Source organism: Egretta garzetta, unplaced genomic scaffold (assembly GCF_000687185.1).
Source record: "Egretta garzetta isolate BGI_Z169 unplaced genomic scaffold, ASM68718v1 scaffold341, whole genome shotgun sequence".
In the NCBI taxonomy this organism is placed as follows: domain Eukaryota; kingdom Metazoa; phylum Chordata; class Aves; order Pelecaniformes; family Ardeidae; genus Egretta; species Egretta garzetta.
Genome location: NW_009258546.1, coordinates 240,495 through 261,838, shown reverse-complemented (window position 1 = coordinate 261,838; position 21,344 = coordinate 240,495). Strand labels below are relative to the sequence as shown.

The 21,344-nt window shown below is 41.7% G+C and overlaps 1 protein-coding gene across 9 annotated transcripts in view; it reads left to right on the top strand.

Annotated features, from left to right (window-relative positions):
* Positions 1 to 21,344, top strand: part of MAPKAP1 (MAPK associated protein 1) — a 108,625-nt gene that overhangs the window by 4,001 nt on the left and 83,280 nt on the right. For 7 of the 9 annotated variants that reach the window (XM_035903106.1, XM_035903108.1, XM_009647399.2 and 4 more), the window contains exons 2-4: positions 5,278 to 5,602; positions 9,714 to 9,803; positions 14,865 to 15,013. In XM_035903106.1, coding sequence (XP_035758999.1) covers positions 5,344 to 5,602; positions 9,714 to 9,803; positions 14,865 to 15,013 — 498 coding nt within the window. In that variant the 5' untranslated portion in view covers positions 5,278 to 5,343. Of the gene's footprint in view, positions 1 to 5,277; positions 5,603 to 8,925; positions 8,999 to 9,693; positions 9,804 to 14,864; positions 15,014 to 21,344 lie in introns of those variants that run through there. The other 2 variants (XM_035903111.1, XM_035903112.1) reach the window with 2 other exon arrangements.

The window sequence follows — 21,344 nt, the reverse complement described above, 5'->3', positions numbered from 1 at the left end:
GGATGATGTGAAAAAAATCAATTTTTTATTTTAATTTCTCCATTTTTTTTTCATTAGTTTTTAAGATCACTTTAAAGAGCCACATCAGAGAGGTGCTTAAATCCAGTGACTAGGGAAGCCCTCGAGTGACAGGATGACCTGTAACGTTCTATACCTCTTCCAGCCTGCTGTAGTTTGAGGTTAGTAGTAGTTGGTTTAGATCCAGGTTGTACCTTCCAGAAGCTGCATCTTTGTTTGGAATACTTCTGTTTACCTTGAACAGGACTTTAATTGTTTATTCCTTCCTGAAGTAGGACAGTCAATTTAAACTTATTTTCTTCTTACAAAAAAAAAAAAAAAAAAGCTACAGCTTTGCAGAATAGGAGAGAGAATTTTTTTTTCCCCTGCTTTTCACTTTTTACTTTTATAATTTAGAGAGCAAAAGAACCTTGCAGGAATTGGCTTGAGAGTTTTGTGGAGAATTTACAGCTGACTTTAGCCATTTGAACTGAAGGATTCTTAAAGTTATTCCATTAAAATTGGTCGAATTTCAAAGTCGTAGCTCTTTCCTGTAGCGGAACATTTTCAGTTGCTTAAAGCTTTCTCTGGTTTTTATTGGGGGTCCTGCCCCACTGCGGGCAGGTGCAAACCTGAAACTTGGCCATCCTCGGCTGCCGGTGTGTGGCGTAGCGACCGGCCTCCTCTCCCTGGGGAGGGTCAGGGAGGGATTTTGTCAAATTCAACCTTGTGTATTTAAAACAAAGCAGAAAATTCAATCTAAAATAACTGTGTGTTCCCAAAAGTAAGGTAACGTGCGCTCAGTGCTTGTCACGCTCGAGGTCAAACGTTTTCCTCGGCAAACAGTGATAAGAGCAGGTTGACACCTGGTTGCAGCCCCACGGGTCGGTGTGGGCGAGCACCGGAGCAGGAACACCGCGCTTCCGGCTGCGTTCGCGTTGTCTGCGCTGGTACGTGGCGGGCTGGTAGGCTGGATGGGAAGGATGGCCATCGTAAGAGGTGTGTGTTTAGCTTGCCCTTTCCCCTTACCTCACACTTGCTTTGGTATCTCATCGATGCTTGATGTAAGGCAACGTGGATATAAATCAGGCTGGTGCTTGGGGTATGTATGGGGGTTTTGGTGGGGAAAGAGGAAAGTGAGAAAATCTTCCTTTGATTTAAATACACGCAGTATATCAGGCAAGCAGGAGGGTCACAAGAACACTTAGTACATGGGTGAAGTTGCCTGCCCAAATTCAGATGTGTTAGCTGTGTGTTGGAGGGGTAGCCTGTACAACTACTTATCCTCTTTCCAAGACCTTTGTGTCACCTGCTGGGAGCTGAATGATTTGTTAGAACGTTCTGCGTTCCTGATTGTATGCCGTATTATGAATGAGGTTGATCTGCATAACAGCCTTGCTTCGCTTGCTGTGAGAGTCTATAGATGCCATAAATATAGCAGTGGGTTACTGGAAGAGGAATACTTCTGGTAAAAATAGTAGACTGAGATCCAGCTGTCTGATTTTGCCGCAAAGTTCCTGTGAAACCTGGCAAGTCGTTCAGCCTCTTGATGGTGCAGTTGTACATCTTCGAGGATGTTCTAGAACTGCCCAAGACTCACGGGGGACTGTGCTCCCCATGGCCTGTGGGGCACTGCGGGACAGCGGCGAGGCCACGGAGAAGGTGAGAGCGGGCATCCACATCCCGGGTGTTGATTAGGTAACACGCGGGAAGTGAGACAGATGAATACTAAAGATCAAGGAGAAAGTGAAGGGCTGATTCAGCTCTGTCCACCTATGTGATGAATCGTGGAGGTGTTTGTCGATAAGTAGTACATCATCGTAACACTAACCGGTCCATCATGTCATACCTAAACGCTGCTAAGGTTGCATGGGTTTCACATCGCTCTCTTCGCTTCAGTGTTCACATAGAGTATGCTCGACAGCTGTCTGCAAGGGATTTTGTTTAATAGTAGAATAATATTTATATAGTGCGAGTATTAAAAGAACACTTGTTTTTTGTTTATGATTGAAGAATGTATAAATTGCTGATGCTCAGAAAGTCCCTGAATTCCCTTAAGTTCAGCTACTACGCGTGGCTGCGACAGCCGTGTGTGGGTATGAGGAACGTCGGCAAACCTCAGTGGATCTAGGAATTGATCTTGTATCTGTAATTTTGCTGAAACTGATGATGTGGAGGCTTAAAGGTAAAGGTCTGCAAAACTGAACTTCGCTTCTCCAAGTTCTTTCCTTCATTGGAGGTCGTTGCTCCTCAGACCAGGGCTGTGCCATCTCATTGTGGTTTGCCTTTGTCAAAAGGAGGAACCAGTTAGACTTGTGTAGCTAGCAGCTACTGAAATACAGCATAAAAATCTGAACTGAATTTTGGGGTCTGAACATTTTTCTTGGTTTGGTTTTTTTTGAGGGGTGTTAACTGTTCATAGAATTTCCAGTTCACATTAATTTATTGAGAAATTAGTTTTAATATATCCTTTTGAAAATTCTGAAGAGGAGGAAGAAAAAAATGCGTTTGTATTGAACTTTAGAGTTTGAAATAGAATTTCTGGCGATTTTTCACTGTTCGTGTTTACGGGGAAAGTGATTGCATGTGTAAAATTGTAAAGAAGCTTGGGTAATTGAGCACGCGGACGGTTAGTAGCACGAAGTCGGGGTGCAGAGTATAAAGGTAAAACTCTCGCATCTGCTGTTACATGTTGTTAACTCCCTTAGCAGACATTAAATCATTTCAAGTACAATAATAGTGTGGGAGGTAAATTAACTAACCATTAACAATCTTATAAATACACAATTAACGTGCCAACATTTATATGACACATTGATGGGGCAGCAATAATTTTTGATTGGGAGTTTGCAGACCTTTTAGGAGCCTAAGGCGGTTGCTTATTTAAACAAGTCCTTACCGCTTGCAGGTAAGCATGGCCTTTCCTAATAAGCGGTGTGTAAATAATTAAATTGACAGAACATTCTCAGCGCACTTCTGTAAAATATCCCCGGCCGCATGCTCGGTTGCGCCTGCGTTCTCCGAGTCTGGCGGTCCGAGCTGGGCTGTTACGGCCGGGAGGCGGCTGCCTGCGGGAGGGCGTTTGCCTCCTGGCCTCTCACTTTGAGGACAGGGAGAAATCCTTCAGGGAGAGCAGGCCTACTTTCTGTAATGGAAATAGAAAATAAAAAATAGAACTTGGAGTCGCAGCGTTGCTGAGGCTGGCGGGGACCTCGGGAGATCTCGTCCCAGCTCCGAGCAGGGCCAGCTGAAGCTCAGGGGTTTTGAACATCTCCAAGGATACTGATGGGGCGTCTTTAGCTAATAGCATGATTTATTAAAATGTATGGCGGGGTAGTGTATTAATAACAAGCAGCATGTCAGTTTTATGTCGCTACCATTCTTTTATTGAATTCCTTCTTGCTGCTGGGTCTGGTTTTAATACTTTTGAATTCGTGTATATTTTTTTTTAAAGCAGAAAGGACACAGTTTCTCAGCAAAAAATGGCAATATTTGTGGCCAAAGTAGCAAAAAAAGCCTAAAATTATGAAGGAGGTAAATCTCTATTTATTGAATGTTCTAATGAGGGGGTGCTGATGCTTGGTGCTGGGGAGGATACTGGTAGGGATGGTGGGTTTGCAATTTACAGTGCACCTTCACATTTTGCTGCTGTCACGGCTAGATGAGTCTCCATCCAAAGTGTTACTTTTGCTTCCAGCTGTTTAAATGCAGAAGCTGCTGCGTGGGCTCTGTGCGATGGCACACCTCTGCCCTTGGAAGCACATGGGGAAAAGGCAAAATGTGTTTGCTGGTCCTGGAACAAGCCTGCCCGATGCTTGCTTTCATTTTCTTCTGTTCAAACTTGCCAGGAAAAGGCCAGCTGCCTTTACCAGATTTTCATGGGATGCACTTTGTGGGTTTTAAAAATGTTTCTTTTCCTTTGGTATTTTCTTCTTGCCACAGATGTTTTGCAAACAGCGGCGATAGAGTTGTTGTTGTTGTTGTTGTCTCTGTGTTCAAAATACCAAACACACACACTTAGTTCTGTAGCTGGCATTAAAATGTTGGGTTTTTCCCCTCAGATATGCAAACAATTAGAAAAGCAGTGGGGATTTTGAACTTCTGGAATTCACGTCGAGTCTTGCATTGCTGTGAGCTTAGGCTTAAGACCCCAGCAATCTCCCTCTTCCTCCGTCTGAGGTTTCACCGTCGCCCTGAGCATCCCTGCTGGATGGGGACCCTCGGCTCCGCTCCCGCTGTTGATATTCCCGCGGCCGGTGTTGTGTCGGTACCGGTGCTCTTGCAGCTGCTCGCCGGCCGACTGGTCAGCCCGCACATTAGTAATTTTTTTTTCTTTTCGGGTTATTTTCAGCAGGTTATCTTTTTTATCCATCTCACCTGGCAGCTACACAGGTGCTAATGCCAGCCTTTGGGAGGTGGTGAAATACCTGAGCGGGGCCAGACAGGAGCGTGGAGATGCCCCTTTCAGAGGCAGCCCAGACTTGAAGTAGATGAACGTAACTATAAATGCACAGCTACAGTAAGACAGGATAACAGTTTGAGTGTGGTTTGGGGTTTGTGGGGGTTTTTTCTTTTCTTTTTTGCCCTCTACTTTGTTTTGTAAGGCCGCTTGAGTACTCCGAATGAAATATTTTAGGTAAGCGGCAATTACTGTTGTTAAAGTGCTTAAGAACTCGGGCATGTGGTTTCTGATTGCAGAGCTGCTTCTGTATGACAGCAGTTGTGCGGCGCCATGCAGCAGCAGTTCAGTATTCTGCCCTGAGATACATCTCTTCATGTTTGAAGTTCTTCCTGGAAATACAAAACCTAAAGAGGGTCTATAATAAAGTAATCAAAGAGTTGGTGTGTAGAGGCAGAGGAAAAACAGTAACACACTACTGTGGTGGGTGAAAAGAAATTCAAACCCCTGTCTGGTTTTGTAAATTTATTCATTTGAATGGACAGATGCTGCTTGCGTGTATTTCCTCTCTGTCCTTCTATGTGCAGTACTTGGAATATTTTGCCCTACAGCAACCATTTGTTGCAGAGTAATGGGACCTGTCTGTAGGTGTTTGCTGTGTTCCGTTGTCTTGGGATTCAGGTTTCAAGCTCTCCTCCAAAACCACCGTTCTTTAGGTGGATCTCAGCAAGCAGCGCAACTGAACTGGAGCAGAATTGAAATAATTCTCTGTACAAAACTGAGTCAGTCAGGTTTTGTGCGTCCGAAATATAAACCTTCTTGAAACAGGGTTTTAGGGGTTTTTTTCCCCCCCTAAAATGCTGTGTATGTTATATTTCTAGGTACACGTGTCCGTGAAACAAGATGGAGAGAAGATAGTATAGTGAAGCGGTGGACTTGAGGACAGAATGGCTTTCCTGGACAACCCAACAATTATACTTGCTCATATTCGGCAGTCACACGTGACCAGTGATGACACAGGGATGTGTGAGATGGTCCTGATAGATCACGATGTCGACCTGGAGAAGTTTAATCCCTCATCAGCGTATGGGGACAGTGGGTCAGAAACACAGGGAAGCAACGGTGAGACTCAGGGCTATGTATATTCCCAATCAGTCGATATTACCTCAAGCTGGGACTTCGGAATCAGAAGACGATCAAACACAGGTAAGTGATGTTTGCAGCCAAGATAACATTAGCCTTTTAAATTCAGTTTCTATTAGTCTGGCTTGCATGGACAAATCCAAGCATGACTAGCTAGGTATCTGTCAAACTTCTCCTTTTGTAATGTCAGGACCCTTTATATAAAAGGACACGTAATGATTCAGTTACTTTGGTGTGCTGTCAACTGAGTTTTAATTGCTGTTTTACTTATTCATGTACAGGGGAACATTGAGGTAGTCAGTTTTAGGTATAAAAAAATTTAAATTGTGAAGACATCAAGTCTAAATCCAAAGTACACGAACAGTCTTTGATATTTCTATTGTTAATGTCTGGAGGGGTGTTAACTTCTGAACAGGATAGTTATTTTCTGAGAAAAATCTACCTAGTGAGGCATCAAATCTATTTGTTATAAAAGAGGGGAATGAAGTTTGATGCGAGCCGAAGTAGTGAATGATTTGTCTATATCTTGTCTTCTGAAGTTTTATTTCTGAGAAAAAAACCTTGAGCTAGGATTAGGAAGTTTAAGGGTGTACACCTTTTCAAAATAGACTCAGTTTGTCTTGACTAGAAGAAAGCTGTCCCATTTGTTGTTTCATATGAGGGATATTCAGACTTTTACCTGAGGAATGGTATGAACAAAAATTCTGCAGTATAAAATACATATATACCTTTGAAAAGGTTGGTGCGGGCTGTCAATACTGATCTCTGTTTTCCCGCGTTACAGTATATATTTTTTTCAAATGACTTCTGAAGGTATTATAACACCACCTAGAGCTCAGAAAAAACATCTGTGCTCTACCTAACAAGTAGGATGTTGCATGGTATTGAATATCTTGAAATACCTTTTACGAATAAGAAGTTGTCAAAAGATACAGAAAAGATGGGGCACCGAGCTCTTGTGACGGAGAGTTAGATCTGGGATCTGCGCCTGACTTCAGGGCATGGTGAAAAGTTGAGCATTGTCCTTGAGGTCTTGTTTAGTTCAGGTGATGGTGTATTTCATGAGGAAGGAGAGGCAAAGTTTAAAATTTTATATAATTGCTCCAAAAAATAATTCTGAAGGATTATGTCACCAAGTGAGTAGACTGACAGAGTAATCTCCTTTTAAATTACGGATCGAAACCATTTTGGTTTCCAGTTGGTGGCATATTCTAAAATAATGGTTAGGACACTCAGTCCATTGGGGAGCCAGTTTTTTGCCTCTCCATCTGGCATGTCTTTTATGTTCCGTTGTGGGTGCTGGTACCACCAGGAACCTAATACAGTTGTCAAGGCAATCGGGCTGTTTTGAAACGGGGTGAGGTGGGAAAAAAGCCTACGAAGAATGCAAGTGGAGCTGTACTGAACCCTTTTCTAAAATACTGGAAGAGGAATAAATTAAAGTTAACTATTTTTAATATCAATACTTCTTGCATTACACAAGTGCCTATCAAAGTTCTTGATGGAAGAAACCAGATACATACATACACACATACACAGAACAAAGTGTTCAAACATCTCATAAGTACAAAAACTCCTTAACTGTGAAATCTGCAGTTCCTGCTCCTAAAACGGGCAAATGTGAGGGCATTTCTCTTTTACTTAATCCATAACTACCTGAGTAGATTTAGCAAGAGCAGGAACATTTGTTCTTTGAAAAGCAGATAATGGTTTTTAGGTTTGGAAGGAGAAGATGGTGCAATTTGGGGTATCAACAGGTGATAGTGGCCAACGCCTTTAACATGCAAGCTCTTCTGTACTCTCCTTGGCTTCATGCCCCACTAAATAAAATGATTTCTGCTTGTGCCATCTTTAACCATTGGGTTTGGATGGAATGTAACTTCTTATTCTCTTCTGCAAAGTTGTTCTGTTATAAAGTACCTTGCCAGGGTAGTATCTTTTTCAGAAACTGTAGAAATAACGTGTTACTGCAGAAGGCTCAACACATCTCTGTAAAGACTACAGAAGTGTTCGTTATTAGGTAGTTTCATGTGGGTATGCAAATTGGGAAGTGAATTCTATGTGCATTCTAATAGCAAAGCTACCCCCTCAGACTGGAAAGGGATGCGCAGAGGGCGAGACGCGTCGGGGTGTTGGGGCTGTCAGCCACTGAACTCTTCCCCTTTTCCACGGGAGGTCGATGCGTCCTTGGCTCTGGGCTCCGTCTCCTCGCTGCCGCCTTTCTGCCGTATCCAGAGGGGGTAAAAAAAAACTGCAGTGGAGAGAGGGTCTGTGTGGGCATTGGGTATATGGGAAAGCAGCAAATTCCCCCAGCCCGCAGGACGAGAAACAAAGGCTCCTCTGGTAGCTGACAGTTAATGAAACAAGAACTGCGTTTGGTCAGTGACATTTTTCACATGGAAAGCTTTCAAACTAACATGCTTCTTGGGGGAATGAACCTTAAATAATTCAGACTTCTAATAGGTACTGATAATTCCATCTGATTTGGAGTTGCTATAATGCAATCCCACGGTAAATGATTGCTTGTGATCAGCTGTAGATAGAGGAGTAGGATGGAGTTAGTGAAGATGGTGACTGCGCTTTAGTGCGTTTGTTTGGACCAGGGGTGAAAATACCAAATAGGATCAAAACATGCGTTAATCTTATTTCCATTCTACAACTTTCCTTTATCTGTTGTTTACATATGAATCTAACAGATATTTTTTGATGGCCCATTGGGGAAGAAGGGGTTTTGGAAGGTAATTTTGAGCTACAGTCTGGACAGTAATTGGGGAAAAAAATAAGTTTTTTCCTTCAGAACAAAATATCTGTGCTACAATAGCGTTTTACCCAATATTTAAACTTAAAAGTGGGGATACATCTTCTCTTATGTCATGCAGAGTAAGATACAGAGGGGTATTTAGGCACGAACCTCACGTTGACTTCAGTGGGAAAAAGGCATCACAGTCCCTGTTTGCACTTGTGCCTTCCGCTGCTCGTTACAGCCCTTAAACCGCCAAGGATTACGGTTTTCATCAGTTCCCAGGTTGAGAGCTTTTATGGGGGCAGAGAAATTCACTTCTGTGTCCACAATTCCATTCAAAGACTAAATGTAAAAGAATAGTAATAGGAGGGATAGAAAATATTTATTAACTTTTTTTTAATTGGTGAAATGGCTCAGGGAACTCAAATTATATCTAAAAATTGTCAGAGTAATTTAGCATTTTAGAATCTCTTCTACAAACCCATTTTAGTTAATGAATTATCTCAATACATCAAAATTGCTAATATAGCCAGCAAATTGTTTCCTTTGGTGATCAACATTGTTAGTCCTGCTTGCCAGTCTAATCCGCCCTCTTGCTTTGGGCGGACGCTCCATAGTATGGAGCAGTTACTTCTTGCGGTAGCCTGGGGAGCTTCTGCCAGGCTTAGCTGACCACGTCCTGCGGGCTCTCGCTGTGAACAAAGAGATCGCTGAAGGTATGCATCTGGTATCCTGGCCTCCAAGTTCTTTGAGATTGTAACTACTGGAGGCTTTTTTCAAAACGTATTTTGAAGATGGAGTCAAAATATACGTAAAGAAATATTATATTCATTTTAGGATTTGACTAATGTTGTGAAGATACAAATCATTTATTTTACTACCTATAAACTGTTTCAGCACACTGAAGAAAAAGCTATGCTAATTTATATAGCTTTGACATTTTATAATTTTCATGATTTTTAGATAAAGGATTTTATATTTAAAACTTTAATAGTCTAGTCTGAGTTCATTTATCTTTAATTTTTGAAACGGGTAGAGTAATTCATAACAGTAATTTTATTCCTGTAATGTAATATTCACTTCAGTTCATTTGTGCATTAAAATTCCTTTAAGACCGTTATTAATGATTTATATAATGAAATGTCATATTAATCACAGAAGTTTTCACATTTTATTATTCTCTTCCATGTTAATACTATCTTTATGATCTCTATTAATGTTTTATATCCTCTAATTTCAATTATAAATCAAGAACATTTTCATGTTTTTGTTGGTATTTGCTTTTCAGGGGTGCCACCTTTAAAATTTTATGACTTTTTCCCCTACATATGCAGTATAAAACATCTTTATTCATATAAAGGTAGTTAATTATGTCTTTGTTTATAGTAAACTTTCATTGACAAACTTATAGTTATAATATTTCTTTTCAAGCTCAGAGACTAGAACGTCTGCGGAAGGAGAGACAGAATCAAATAAAATGCAAAAATATTCAGTGGAAAGACAGAAATACTTCTTACTCAGGTAAAAATAAAAGATCTTCTCTTTGCCTACTGTTTTTAGTCCTGCTTTTGATGGTTGCATTATTTTCAGTTTGAAATTTTCACTTAAGCACAGAGGAAATACTACTGTCTTTGCCGCCCGTTCCCCCGCTGGGTGTCCCACCGTTTATTGCTGGGGGGGCGGGGTGCCACAGGCCCCTCGTCAGCTGCGACTGGGGCATCCCGCGTTGCTAATGATTCTCTGGGTAAAGAAAAAATGTCTAAAACCTCATTTGTGGGTCTGAACTAATTCGAGTGGCTGCTTTATCTTTTGCATTATAAGGTATTAATACCGTGTTTGTGTGTTCTGTCGTCTTGTAGCGTCGTTATCTTCTAGGGCTTCTGTTGTCCCAATGAGCAAGAAGTGGCGATAGTAAAGCTCTTAGTGTTACTGGGAGGGAGGGAGGGAGGGAGGAGGGAACGGGACCTGTCCTTGCTCTGTGGGTAGGTGACGGCGAGTGCCGGCACCCAAAATGCAGGATCCTTATCTCCATGTGAGTTACGGCTTTCCAGTATCTCCAGTGGCATTTGGTGTGCCGGATGTGATGAAGAATTTTGCAGAGGTTACTTTTCTAGAATATTTTTGTGGTTACTTTTCTAGACAAGGGGAAAAACTTAAGAAATAATGTGTATATATGATCTACTTAAATGAAAGCATAATAAATGCTGCCTTAGCTTATCTAGCCTTTCGGAAAAACTAGTATCACCGATTTCTCAAAAAATAAGCTATACTTTTTTTTATTATGTAATTAAGCATTTCTGACTGGATGTTCTACATAATTTAAATTGTAATATATGAAATCAAAAATCTGTCTCAATTCTCTCATTGTACAGCTCGAGCTGGTATCTATTCCTGTGGTATTTGACAGACATTCAAACCTTTGTATGGTCTGTCATGCCTCCTTCTTTCAAAATTTGTGTATGTCTTAATGAGGTCCCTGTGTAATCTCCTTTTTTTGCCTAAATCCTTGTGTCTTCCTGGCTGTCATGTGCAGAACCTTCTCCAGCTCTGTAATATCTTTTTTCAGAGGAGTGAACAAAGCTGCTCACATGAGCAACACGGTTGCACTAATCCTTAGCGCAGTGTTCAGCTATGTTTGATACCTCTATTAATGCATTCTAAAATGGTTTTGCCTTTCTACCTCTGTAAGCAGAGTTGTAGGTTTTAAAGTTTAATCTACCATAACCTCCGGCTCTCTTTGCTCGGTATTTTACAGCGTTTGACCAATGATGATGCAATTCTCTTTTTCTTCTTCAGCCCTGGCTGGATACTGCGTGGGGTTGCCTTACACTGAATCGCACTCAGACTCAGTTTCCTGCTGGGTCTGTGCTGCTTGCGGGTTTTTATTCCTGTGGGCTCCACCCTGACACTGAGTCCCTTTTACTGCCCTGAAAATAGCCATAATCTGTCAACCAGTGGAGGTGTCCCCCTCCGCAAGAATCTGGTGGGGTGCAGTCAAATAGATCAGTCCCTCCCTGCTGCAGAACAAATTTAAAATAAAAAATAAGTCACATAAAAACTCCAGGCGCTCGGTATCTCTGTACTGGCGGAGCTGGCTTTCCTTCTCAGCTTAGTCACTTATTTGTGTGAAGAACAGCACAGCAGGGAGAGGCCGGGAAAAGCGGAGCCCTACGGGGCACTGCCTGGTGCTTCCCCTGTCGCCTGCGTGTGTGAGGCTCGGTCTGGTCTGTTCCTCGAGCTCAGCATTATTGGAAAATACGTATGGAAGCAGTAACAACAGAAATAGCTGTTCTCAGGTGGGGGGAATTTGGCTGCTGCCTTCGGAGCTTGAGACAAAGCTGAGCCTACAGTTGGCGCCATGCAAATCGAAGGATGCTGGAAAGTTGTTATTGTGCTAACGGGCCTGGCGATGCCACCTCCAGCGAGATGCCTTGCAGTCGAGAGAAAGTCTTGTAAGCGTTTCCGCTGGCCTGCGGGTGGATATGGAGTCGTAATCCGAGGCATCTGGCAATTGAGCACTTTGTGATTCCCATTTTAAATTGCAATGTACAGAAATAAAAGTACACAAACCAGGATAAAGGGAAGTGAGAGACGAGTAATTTTGTGTATGGTAATGAGGAAAAAAAAAAAATTTTCTACTCATCATCTGTTTGCCTGCTGTCATGAGACGAGCTGTTTGCATTGTGAGGATTGAGTTTGGAAGATAAGGTGGTAATGGTGTATGAACTTGAAAATCTCCATGCGTTTGGAGTTGGTTGGGGATGAACAAACACAAAGATGCTTCGGGGGTGGTTGGTGACTGAAGTGTAACACAGGAGGTCTGGATTTCCCGTTCTGCTGCGCCACCAATTCACGTCACCTTTCTGTGCATCAGTTCCTCTTCAGTAAAAGGCAAAGAACATCTCAGCTTCATGCAGCGTAGAGATCGAATTCTGTTAGTAAAGCAGTCTGTGGGTCCTATAAACCAAATACAGGTATGCATACAAAAGGTTATGGTCTTTTCTAAAATACTAGGTATTTTTTAGATGAAAGCAAGATATAAAGCATTTATTTACATCTTCCATTCATTCATTTCAGAGCATATAAAATGTAAGTTGACAGTATATCGAGGGAATCTTCCAAAGCCTTGCGTTCAGCATGTATAGAAGTGCTCATAGCTAGCAAAACCACCAAAGGTGAAAAATACATATAATATAGACTAATGGCAAAACCTAGTTTTAATTGAGAATTTAAAATTATGCATTTGAAGCTAGTTTAATATAAAAATATTTTCTTCCCTTGAAATTTGAGGATTTTAATTTTTTTTTCCCCAGTGTTTTTAATTGGAACTCTCACAGCCCATGTCCGTCAGGAATTATTTGACAAAATGCTCGATGGAAGATCTATCATTTTCTAGCTTTTTGTACAAATCTTTAGAAGGTTTTGGGTTCCTCGTCCTAAATGAGTTGAATTTTTTGAAATTATGATGTTATCTGGAAAAGGAAAACTGTATCTCAGACAGCTGAATTTAGTCTTATAGGATGTATTCTCTTCTCCCAAGTAACCAGCCATAGGGTGAGAGGAAACAGCCTCAGGGTGCAGCAGGGCAGGGTGAGGTTGGCCATGGGGAACAATTCCTTCCCCTTGGGGCTGTCAGGCTCTGGAAGGGGCTGCCCAGGGAAGGGGTCGAGTCCCCAGCCCTGGGGGGATTTAACAGCCGGGGAGACGAGGTGCTTAGGGACAGGGTTTAGTGGTGGGATGGCAGAGGGAGGGGAACGGTTGGGGGGGGGGGGGTTAAAGGGCTTTCCCAACCCAAACAATTCTGTGATTCTGTGGTTCTCTGAGTATTTAAACTCTTCAGTCATGTGAGACATTTGACTTGAGTAAAAGCTATACAAAACTCAAAGTAAAACAGATGTCACGCTAATGAACGCGGAAGGATTCTTGAGATCCTCTTCTTGCACATCCCAACAAAGGAAGCGATAAACAAATAGTTTTAACACTTCCGTAGAGACACAACTTGAAGATGGAAGACTTGCTTTTTCACTTGAACCAATAAAACCATCAGATTGAATTCCAAGGTGCAGAGTACTTTCCAAATGCCCAAGAAATACCTAAGGGGTAATAACCTGGCATAGTTGTAATTGAGTTGTTGGGGTTTTTAAAAAAAAAAAAAAACACAAAAAAACAAAACCAAAAAAAAACCCCAAACCAGAACCCAACAGATAAGCTTGTTACAAACCCCAGAACATCTAATGGAGTTTAAGTTGCCACATTTTAAAAGGATTTAATCAAGCTTTTTTGGTTAATCATAGCCTCTCACAAGACTGTTGGGTGTCTCTTAGTGCCAGTATTTAGCACTTTGCCAACTGTCTGAATTTTCAGGCAATCTGCTGATAAAAATAAACTGAGCTTTTGACTAGTTATAATGTGACAAGTTTTAATTCTGCATTTTAAGAAATTAACCAACTCCCTGCAGATTGAGTCCCAAGTCCTTCTGCCTTGGGAGCGGCTTCATTTCCCTGGAGAAGCAACACGTAAATCTTTGAGATACGGGAGAATCCAAAGGCAGGAAGGCAGAGCGGAGCAGAGTTGGTCTAGGAGAGCTGGTGCTGGGTCTTGGGTAGTGATTGATGGAGTTTGGGGGTACCTGGTTCCTAGAGCAGATGTGGAAAAAACTTGTCCAGATTCAGTCACAGTTTCTTGCAGATGAGACCCGTTGGTACTGATACGCTAAAACACCCCAGGCTCTGTCCTGATTTTTGTAGTGTTCTTATAACATAAGAAGCCCCAATTTTATATTTTTTTTAAGTATGCCTGTGAATTTTGAGTTAACTGTTGCTGGAAATTCAGCTATGCAGTCTCTTCATATGAAAAGAGCTGCTTGTCAGAGGCTTTTATGAGCCTTCACAGACCACACAAAGAACTTGCTAATGCTTATCACCGTTGGGTTTAGGAAGCATTTTTAAATTATTTTCCAGACTGTTTATCTGGAATGGTGTTTTCAGGTTTGACATTTTTCTGAGAGGAGACGGTATCCAGTCTACCGTGAGAAGTAAAATCCAAAGAAATGGTTCTTTTGGATCGGATGTAGTCCCAAGCCTACTGTTGGCAGCACAGCAACTTTATAATATAGTCATGGGTAGTATAATATTGCCCTGTAACATAGCACAGTATCATGTGTTACAAGCTCAGTTTGAAATGCTTTTGCGTGACGTGTTATAAATGTCAGCAGCCCTTCTGCATAGCATTTACTGTTCATTTAGAAAAAGGTAGGCAAGCAGGAAGACCAGGAATGCGTGATTCTCTCGTTGAATCTTGATTTTTGTCTTGACTCAAGTGGATCTTGTAGTGATCAATTCCATTTTCTGTATGGGAAAAAGTAATATTTTCCGCAGCCTAAACAGTAGCATTATTCAAACTTCTTATGGTTTTGTGCCTTTGGGCTATGAAAGGGTGTTGGTAGCTTCTGCCCTGCTAAAGCATTTGTTGGTTTATATATTTGATTTTCTTCTCCCTCTCACAGCGTTATCTTTCTGTGCTAATCAGTAGCCTCTGTACATCTCCTAGTACAACCACTCTCATCTCTTTTCTCATCTACAGCAGAGGAGCTGAGCTCACTATTTGAAAAAAAGAATTTCAGAGTAAAATCTCCGTGTTCTGGGAAGCAGTCAATACTGTCTGTGCGACTCGAGCAGTGTCCGCTGCAGCTGAATAACCCCTTCAATGAGTACTCAAAATTTGACGGCAAGGTAAGTGGACCAGATGTTTTTCTCTCATATCCAGGTGGTCCCTGCCCTGAAGATGATGGGCCTTAGGCAGATCTCGTGTGCAGTTACTTGTTCAAGCTTTAATTAGACTTTATAGTAGGCCATCGGTTATTTTAAAGTGGTTCTCTAGAAACATGCTTCTCTTAAACACAGTGGTTCCAGGTTTGGTGGAACCGTTTCTCCCGTTTTCATTGCAGAACTATGCTATACCATCAGGCACACCTTACCTGGCTGTTGTCTTCTCCAGAGGGCTAGTTAGGTAAACATTTACTGTGGTAGAGTCCTAGGACGTCTCTCGACAGAGTTGGTGGTGAGACCCTTTGTATAAATGATCGGTTATTTGGCATTTAAAAACATCTGTTTTGTCGAGCCACATCCCAGCACTTGCTGAATATCCCACAATTTACACTGTCTTTATCCTCAAAATGCTCCAATGAGAGTGGGAAAAGCCACTGTCTGTTTTGAGGGTGGAAAAGCAAAGCATCAGTAGGTCGTCTGGGGCAAAAAAGGACTCAACAATGTAGTTCTGCATGAGTTCTCATTTATGCAATACACGGTGGAGGTTCGCTACAAACCTGGTAGGTCAACTTCATTCCTTGACCACAATCATTTCAAGAGCTCGCATTTGATGTTACTCAGAGTTGTGAATAACTGTCTTTCCCCGTGTGCGGTTTAGTTACTCTGTACTGTCAAATATTTTCCTCTGTCATAAAATCTAGAAACTGAAATATAAACATGGTGTGATGGATCAGTGTCATATTGTTCCAAAACAATTATAAATACTGCACAGCTCTGTTTTCTGCTTGGATTTGTTTGTGGAGTCTCCTGTGGGAGGATGAAGTTTGAGCTTCATTACCATTGTGATGGAAGAATTTCATATTCTGTTAAGTATTCTTAAAGTGGAAAGGCAGAGATGTAATTCCACTGGCTTGTCTAGAAGTATTCAGAGTATTTGTGAAATGGTAACTTTTAAACCATGAAGTCCATGTAGTAAAAGCTGCCTCTGTTGTTATTTTGTACTTACTGGTAAGTAGTGACTAGTGCGTACTCAGGTTTTCAGAATTTCTGGCCTCAGTAATCAATGCTAGCAGCACTTCCATGCTGACAGCACGGAAATGCCTTTTTTCTAAACTCGAAGCCTGTTGTTCTTACGTCATTTCAGTTTGGCAAGCATTTAAGTGTGCTTCCGACAGTCACGCACAGAGGAAATAAAATAAATACTGCTTTATTAAGAGAAATGTATTGTAATTCAGAGGTGCCCCAGTCTTGGTGAGCATGGTTTGGGCTACTTGCTAGAATTTTTCTCAGAAACTTGAGGAACTTAAGCATGTTTCCTTCCCACTTGGATAATCCAAGCTACTTTTTACTGTGTTAACAGGAATTCTAGTTGACTGTAATGAACATCTTAATTTTCCGATTTAAAAGTCGGATGCATTTAGGAGGTGTTTGGTCCATTTGAAGGAAATTGTACTGTCCATAACAGTTTGAGATATTAATGAAATACCTCAATGTCATTCAAGTGTGATTTGTAGGGTATGATACGAATCAGTTCAGTTGTGATCTAGAAATCAAAATACCTTTTTAACTCCCCAAAATGACTGGATTGGCATTTTGTTAGAGTATAATCTCACTATATTCATTTTAACAGCTTTGTTTATATTACTCTGGTAATTTTGTCAATAGTGTGCTTATCAAATTTATTTTCTATGCTTCTATGTGTATTGTCTGTTTTTTAAATACGTACTTGACCATCTGAGATATAGAAGAAACATTATAGTTCAGCAGAGTTATTTTATTGTGGGGTTTTTTTTTATTTTCAGATGGTAATGTAAAATCGAAAACCATCTAGCTTTTAAAAATTATTTTAAATGAAATATCATAGTTCTTGTATTTATTTTTACTGATAATAAATGAGCAGTATTTTTCACGTAAATACAATTCTTTCAGGGAATAGTGTATGACTTATTTACATAATTAACAGAGCCACATCTCTCTTGGGGAAATGGTACATAATTGGGGAGAGGCAGGGGGGATGAGGAGGGGCTGGGGGCCTAATTAAACATGTCTTAAAAAAACCCTACTTAATTATGTATTTACTCAAGGGATCATGGTGGCTCTGAAATCTTTCAGATTATAACTAGGCCTTTGGTTTTTATATATATATATATATATGTATATATTTGAGTTTGGTAACACAGATTTTCAGCTTGTTGGATAACAGGCGTTTTGTGGTTCACTGGCAAAGCACGAGGAGAGCTCCACTTGCTCTGCCGGAGCTCTTTGTTCCTGCGTGTACTCAACTGCTTTCTGAATGGTTTCAGTTACCACTAATTCAGCTCCTTAACTGACCTAAAATCAAATAAAACCGTTCTCTTCAGGGTCCTTCCTGCCCCCTCCCGCCATTTGATGTATTGTTTTAAACTAATCGGTTAAAAGTAAGACGACATTGCATGCCGCGATGTCAGCCAAGAAAATTTATTAAAATGCTTACGTCTTGCAGGTGTTTTCTGCCAGATTTAGTGTCTTTTTCATAACCACTTCTGCAATTTTATGAAATAATAAAATTTTAAAGCTCTCTAATTTCTTCTTGTTCTGATCAGTTCATTAATTATCAAAATAGTAGAGAATATAGCTTGTGCAATGCAACTACAATTGAAGCATTCTAATCAGCTCAAGAATTCGGGTGATTCCTGCACATTGTAAAACCTCAGATCTTCACTAAATCCATGCACACCATAACGACTCTTGGCTGTAGCTTCAAGTTTTCCCTTAAAATAATCCAAGTAAACCTAACCCCTGCATCTGTTTGCAAGGTTTGTAGATCACATGGGTTGTATGTCTCAGTTAATAAATCTTGAGAGCATTGTATGGAAGGACGCCTTTAGTTACCTATCGCTACTTCAGTGGTCCTTGTATGGAAAATGACTTGAAGGCTTAAGAACTCAGTGGCCAAATAGATTTCTTTTATCTGCATGCAAGTGCAATCATTATCCATTTTATAGGTAACTTCAGGTATATTTCTGTTTACAGAATCTGAAAAATCAAATTTGGATGGCTTATTGTTGCAACGCGCCAACTGTTGATAAGCTTGGGAAAATAAGCCCGGCTGTAAGGCAGATTGGAAAGCCGTAGCCAGGTACCACCAGTGAAGCAGGAGGGCTGTAACAGCGCGTTGCAGCGGCACAGCTGTGAGGCTCACAGGATTCAGGTTACCTACGCGTTACCTGCCTGCTTCCATTAGTTGTTTTAAAAGCATGTGTTATCTTTTCATTCTATAGAAATTCAGAATATTTCTTTTCAAATCACACATGTAACTTGCAGGAGTTGCCAGAAAGCATGGCGATGAGTTTTCTCCGAGATATTAATCTTAAAGGGTACTGATTTAGTACAGTATTAGTGTCAAAACTATTCAACTGTGTGACCATTCCCACTGGTAAGAAAAATGTTACCAAGATGTATTCAGTTGCTGGAATAGAGGAAAATCATGCTCGAAGCAAATGTTCAGTTTTGTCGGAACCGCATGCTGAGTGAGGAACTCCTAAGGTCTCTGTTCACCGTTCTCCTTGAGACCATCTTTGAAGCCAGACCACATCCATTTTTCTTCCACGTCTCTGCTGCCTTTAACAAATTTTAATCAATGGAAAGTGTCTTGTCAATTCAGTTTTTGACATGCCTGCCACCAAACGGCTGCTCCTCCATCCCCAGAAGGACATTAGCAAACCCAGCAGTGTTACAGGACAGGCAAAAAAGAGATGGTAAGGATATGGAAAATAGTCAAAGAAGAAAGTTGGAAAACCACAATCAAAATGTAAGGAAGGGATCATTCAGCGCAGAAAAAACTTGAGTTACAAGGCCAAAAACCTTTCCTGCATGCAGTTTTCGCAAGGTATTTTAATTTCTATTTTCATGACTGCTAGTTGAAAATGAAGATTGAAGGAGGTCTGGCTCTTCTGACCTTACGGGGGGGCTGTGGGTTTACTTGGCTGCTGGAGATAATTTACATAAAAATAGGTCAATGTGATTTTTGGCTGGACAGATACTAAAAACACTACTGCGAGGAGTGGTACCTCTGAACAGCGTAACGGGGTTTCTTGTGGCTCATTTTGGTAGTGGGTTAAAACCCAACAATTTCTCTTGTAGCAACTGTTTTAAAAATGATGCTGCAGAAAGCATGGGGGAAGGGATAATTCATGAGTGCTAATTGCTTGGCTGTTAATTTTCATAAGTGTTGATAGAAGCAGTTCCTTAAATTAAACTTTGTTTAAAATGTATCAAGGGAAATATTCCACAATGTCGGGCCTGAAGTGAAAATTAATATGAATGCTGTGGCAATTAACACGTACTGGTTAATAGCTTTTAGCAGCATTTTGGGATGATAGTCCTTAAATACATTTTTGCATGCTGCTCTTGTTTCAGTCTTGTTTGACTGTATGTCTGGATAATCATGAACAAATGTTTTCCACAATCTCCAGTATTAAATAGCTTTACTCAAAGAAAGTAGATAAAGAACTTAAGAAAGAAGCAATACTGCTTTAATTAATATGGAAAATGTCTAAAATAATTAATCCAGGATTAAAATCTCAGTGTGAAAAAATGCATTTTTTATTTAAATATTTTGCCCCTAAGCTGAGTAGAATGATCCTCATCTGAATCCTAAATAAGTTTGCATAGGGTTGGTTTTTTTTTTTTTAAAGCATTTGCTTTTTCTGCCAGTTTTAGTGGTTTCCATGCCACCTGCACTCCCCTAAAATAGTTGAAATAATAAAGATGTTTATAATGTCACCGTTTATGCTATATGACATATATGTCAACATAGTGTTTGTGAAAGCACAGGGTCAGTATTTACGCTGGGAACCTCCCGTGGTTGGCCAGGCCATGCTGCGCTGGGGCGGTGCCGCCGGGGTTGAGACCGGCCGCCCCGGCGTCTTGCCTGGCACGCACCCACCGGGCCCCAGGAGAAGGATATTTCTGTTTGGCTGAAATGGAAACCGGCCTTTCCCTTGGCTTCTGTTTGCATTTCATTTGTATTTCATTTTGCTGGAGAGCCGTCTCTGCCGGGGGACGCTCGGGCTGGCCGAGGGAAGGAGGAGCAGGCTCTGCCCAGCGCGACGGGCGCGGAGAAGCGGTGGGTTCCCGGCTGGGCGGCTCTGGCGAGGCTCCGCTTTTGGCCATCGGTGCTGCACCCATCCCTGCCCTCGTGGCCCGCACCGCTCCTGTGCAGTGGGTTTGCAGCGGAGGACAACGTACGAAAACAGGGATGCCAGGGGATGAACAACCTCAGAGCAGGTTTCTAGAAACACGGGCTGCCGCCTCTTGCTCAACCCAGTTCAAAATCTGCATTGCAGTTCCTAAGACGCCTAAAATAAGTGCCAGAAAGATGTCGTGGGATCGTGCGTTCCCTTTCGTGTCCAGAAACTCCCTGTAAAAGTTCTCACCCAGTTGGGAGAACATGGGAGCGAAATTTCCCGTAACACTGAGAATCTCTCGGCGTTCGTGACGCGCGTTGCTAATGATGAAGGGTTTCGTAACTCCTGTGTCGCACCTCGTGCCGCGCTGTGCAGAGGGCGAGTCCAGTGATGCTTTTGTTAAGATGAAGATTCTTAACTGAAAAATTACCACTTTCTAAAAGTTTTCTTTAATAATAGGTGATTAACGTGAGTCGTGCTAATAGCTGAGTTGTATTCACATAAAACACCCTATATTAGGAATGCCTGGTTTGTTCCTTACTGTGTCGAAGCTGTAATGATTTTAATGCCCAATCGGAGCCTTTAACGGTTCCCTCTGCCCCTGCAGGTCTGTGGGTTTGCTGGGTAGAGGGCAGCCCTGCGCAGAGGGACCAGCTAAATACCGTAACGGAGGTTAGAGCGCAGCAGTCCTTGGGCTTCCGTGCGGTGATTAAAATACATTAGGCTTGACTATTGCTTAATTTAAGATCCTTCAGAATGTGTTTTGTTACTTCATACAGAAAAGCCCTTTGCAGTGAGATAGGGAAGCGCCTCGCAGCAGTGGCTGAGCGCTCGTTTTGAGTAACTGGAAGCACAGACAGAAAACTGCTAGGAATTCTGCGGTGGGAACAGTCCCTTGGAGGACCTGCTTGGCGTAGGCGCAGCTGCGCGCGGCGCTGCCTGCCGCGGGGTGTGCACGTGCACGTGCTGGCTCTGGCACTTTGCAGAAACAATGCAGGAATACGGTAGCCACCCTCCTAGCCCAAACTGTAGCCTGGGGGAGCAGATAAGAAGGCTGAATGTCAGTGTTGCACTGTCATCTCTGTTTGGGGACTTGAATTTTATCTCACAATTCCAGGCATCTCACG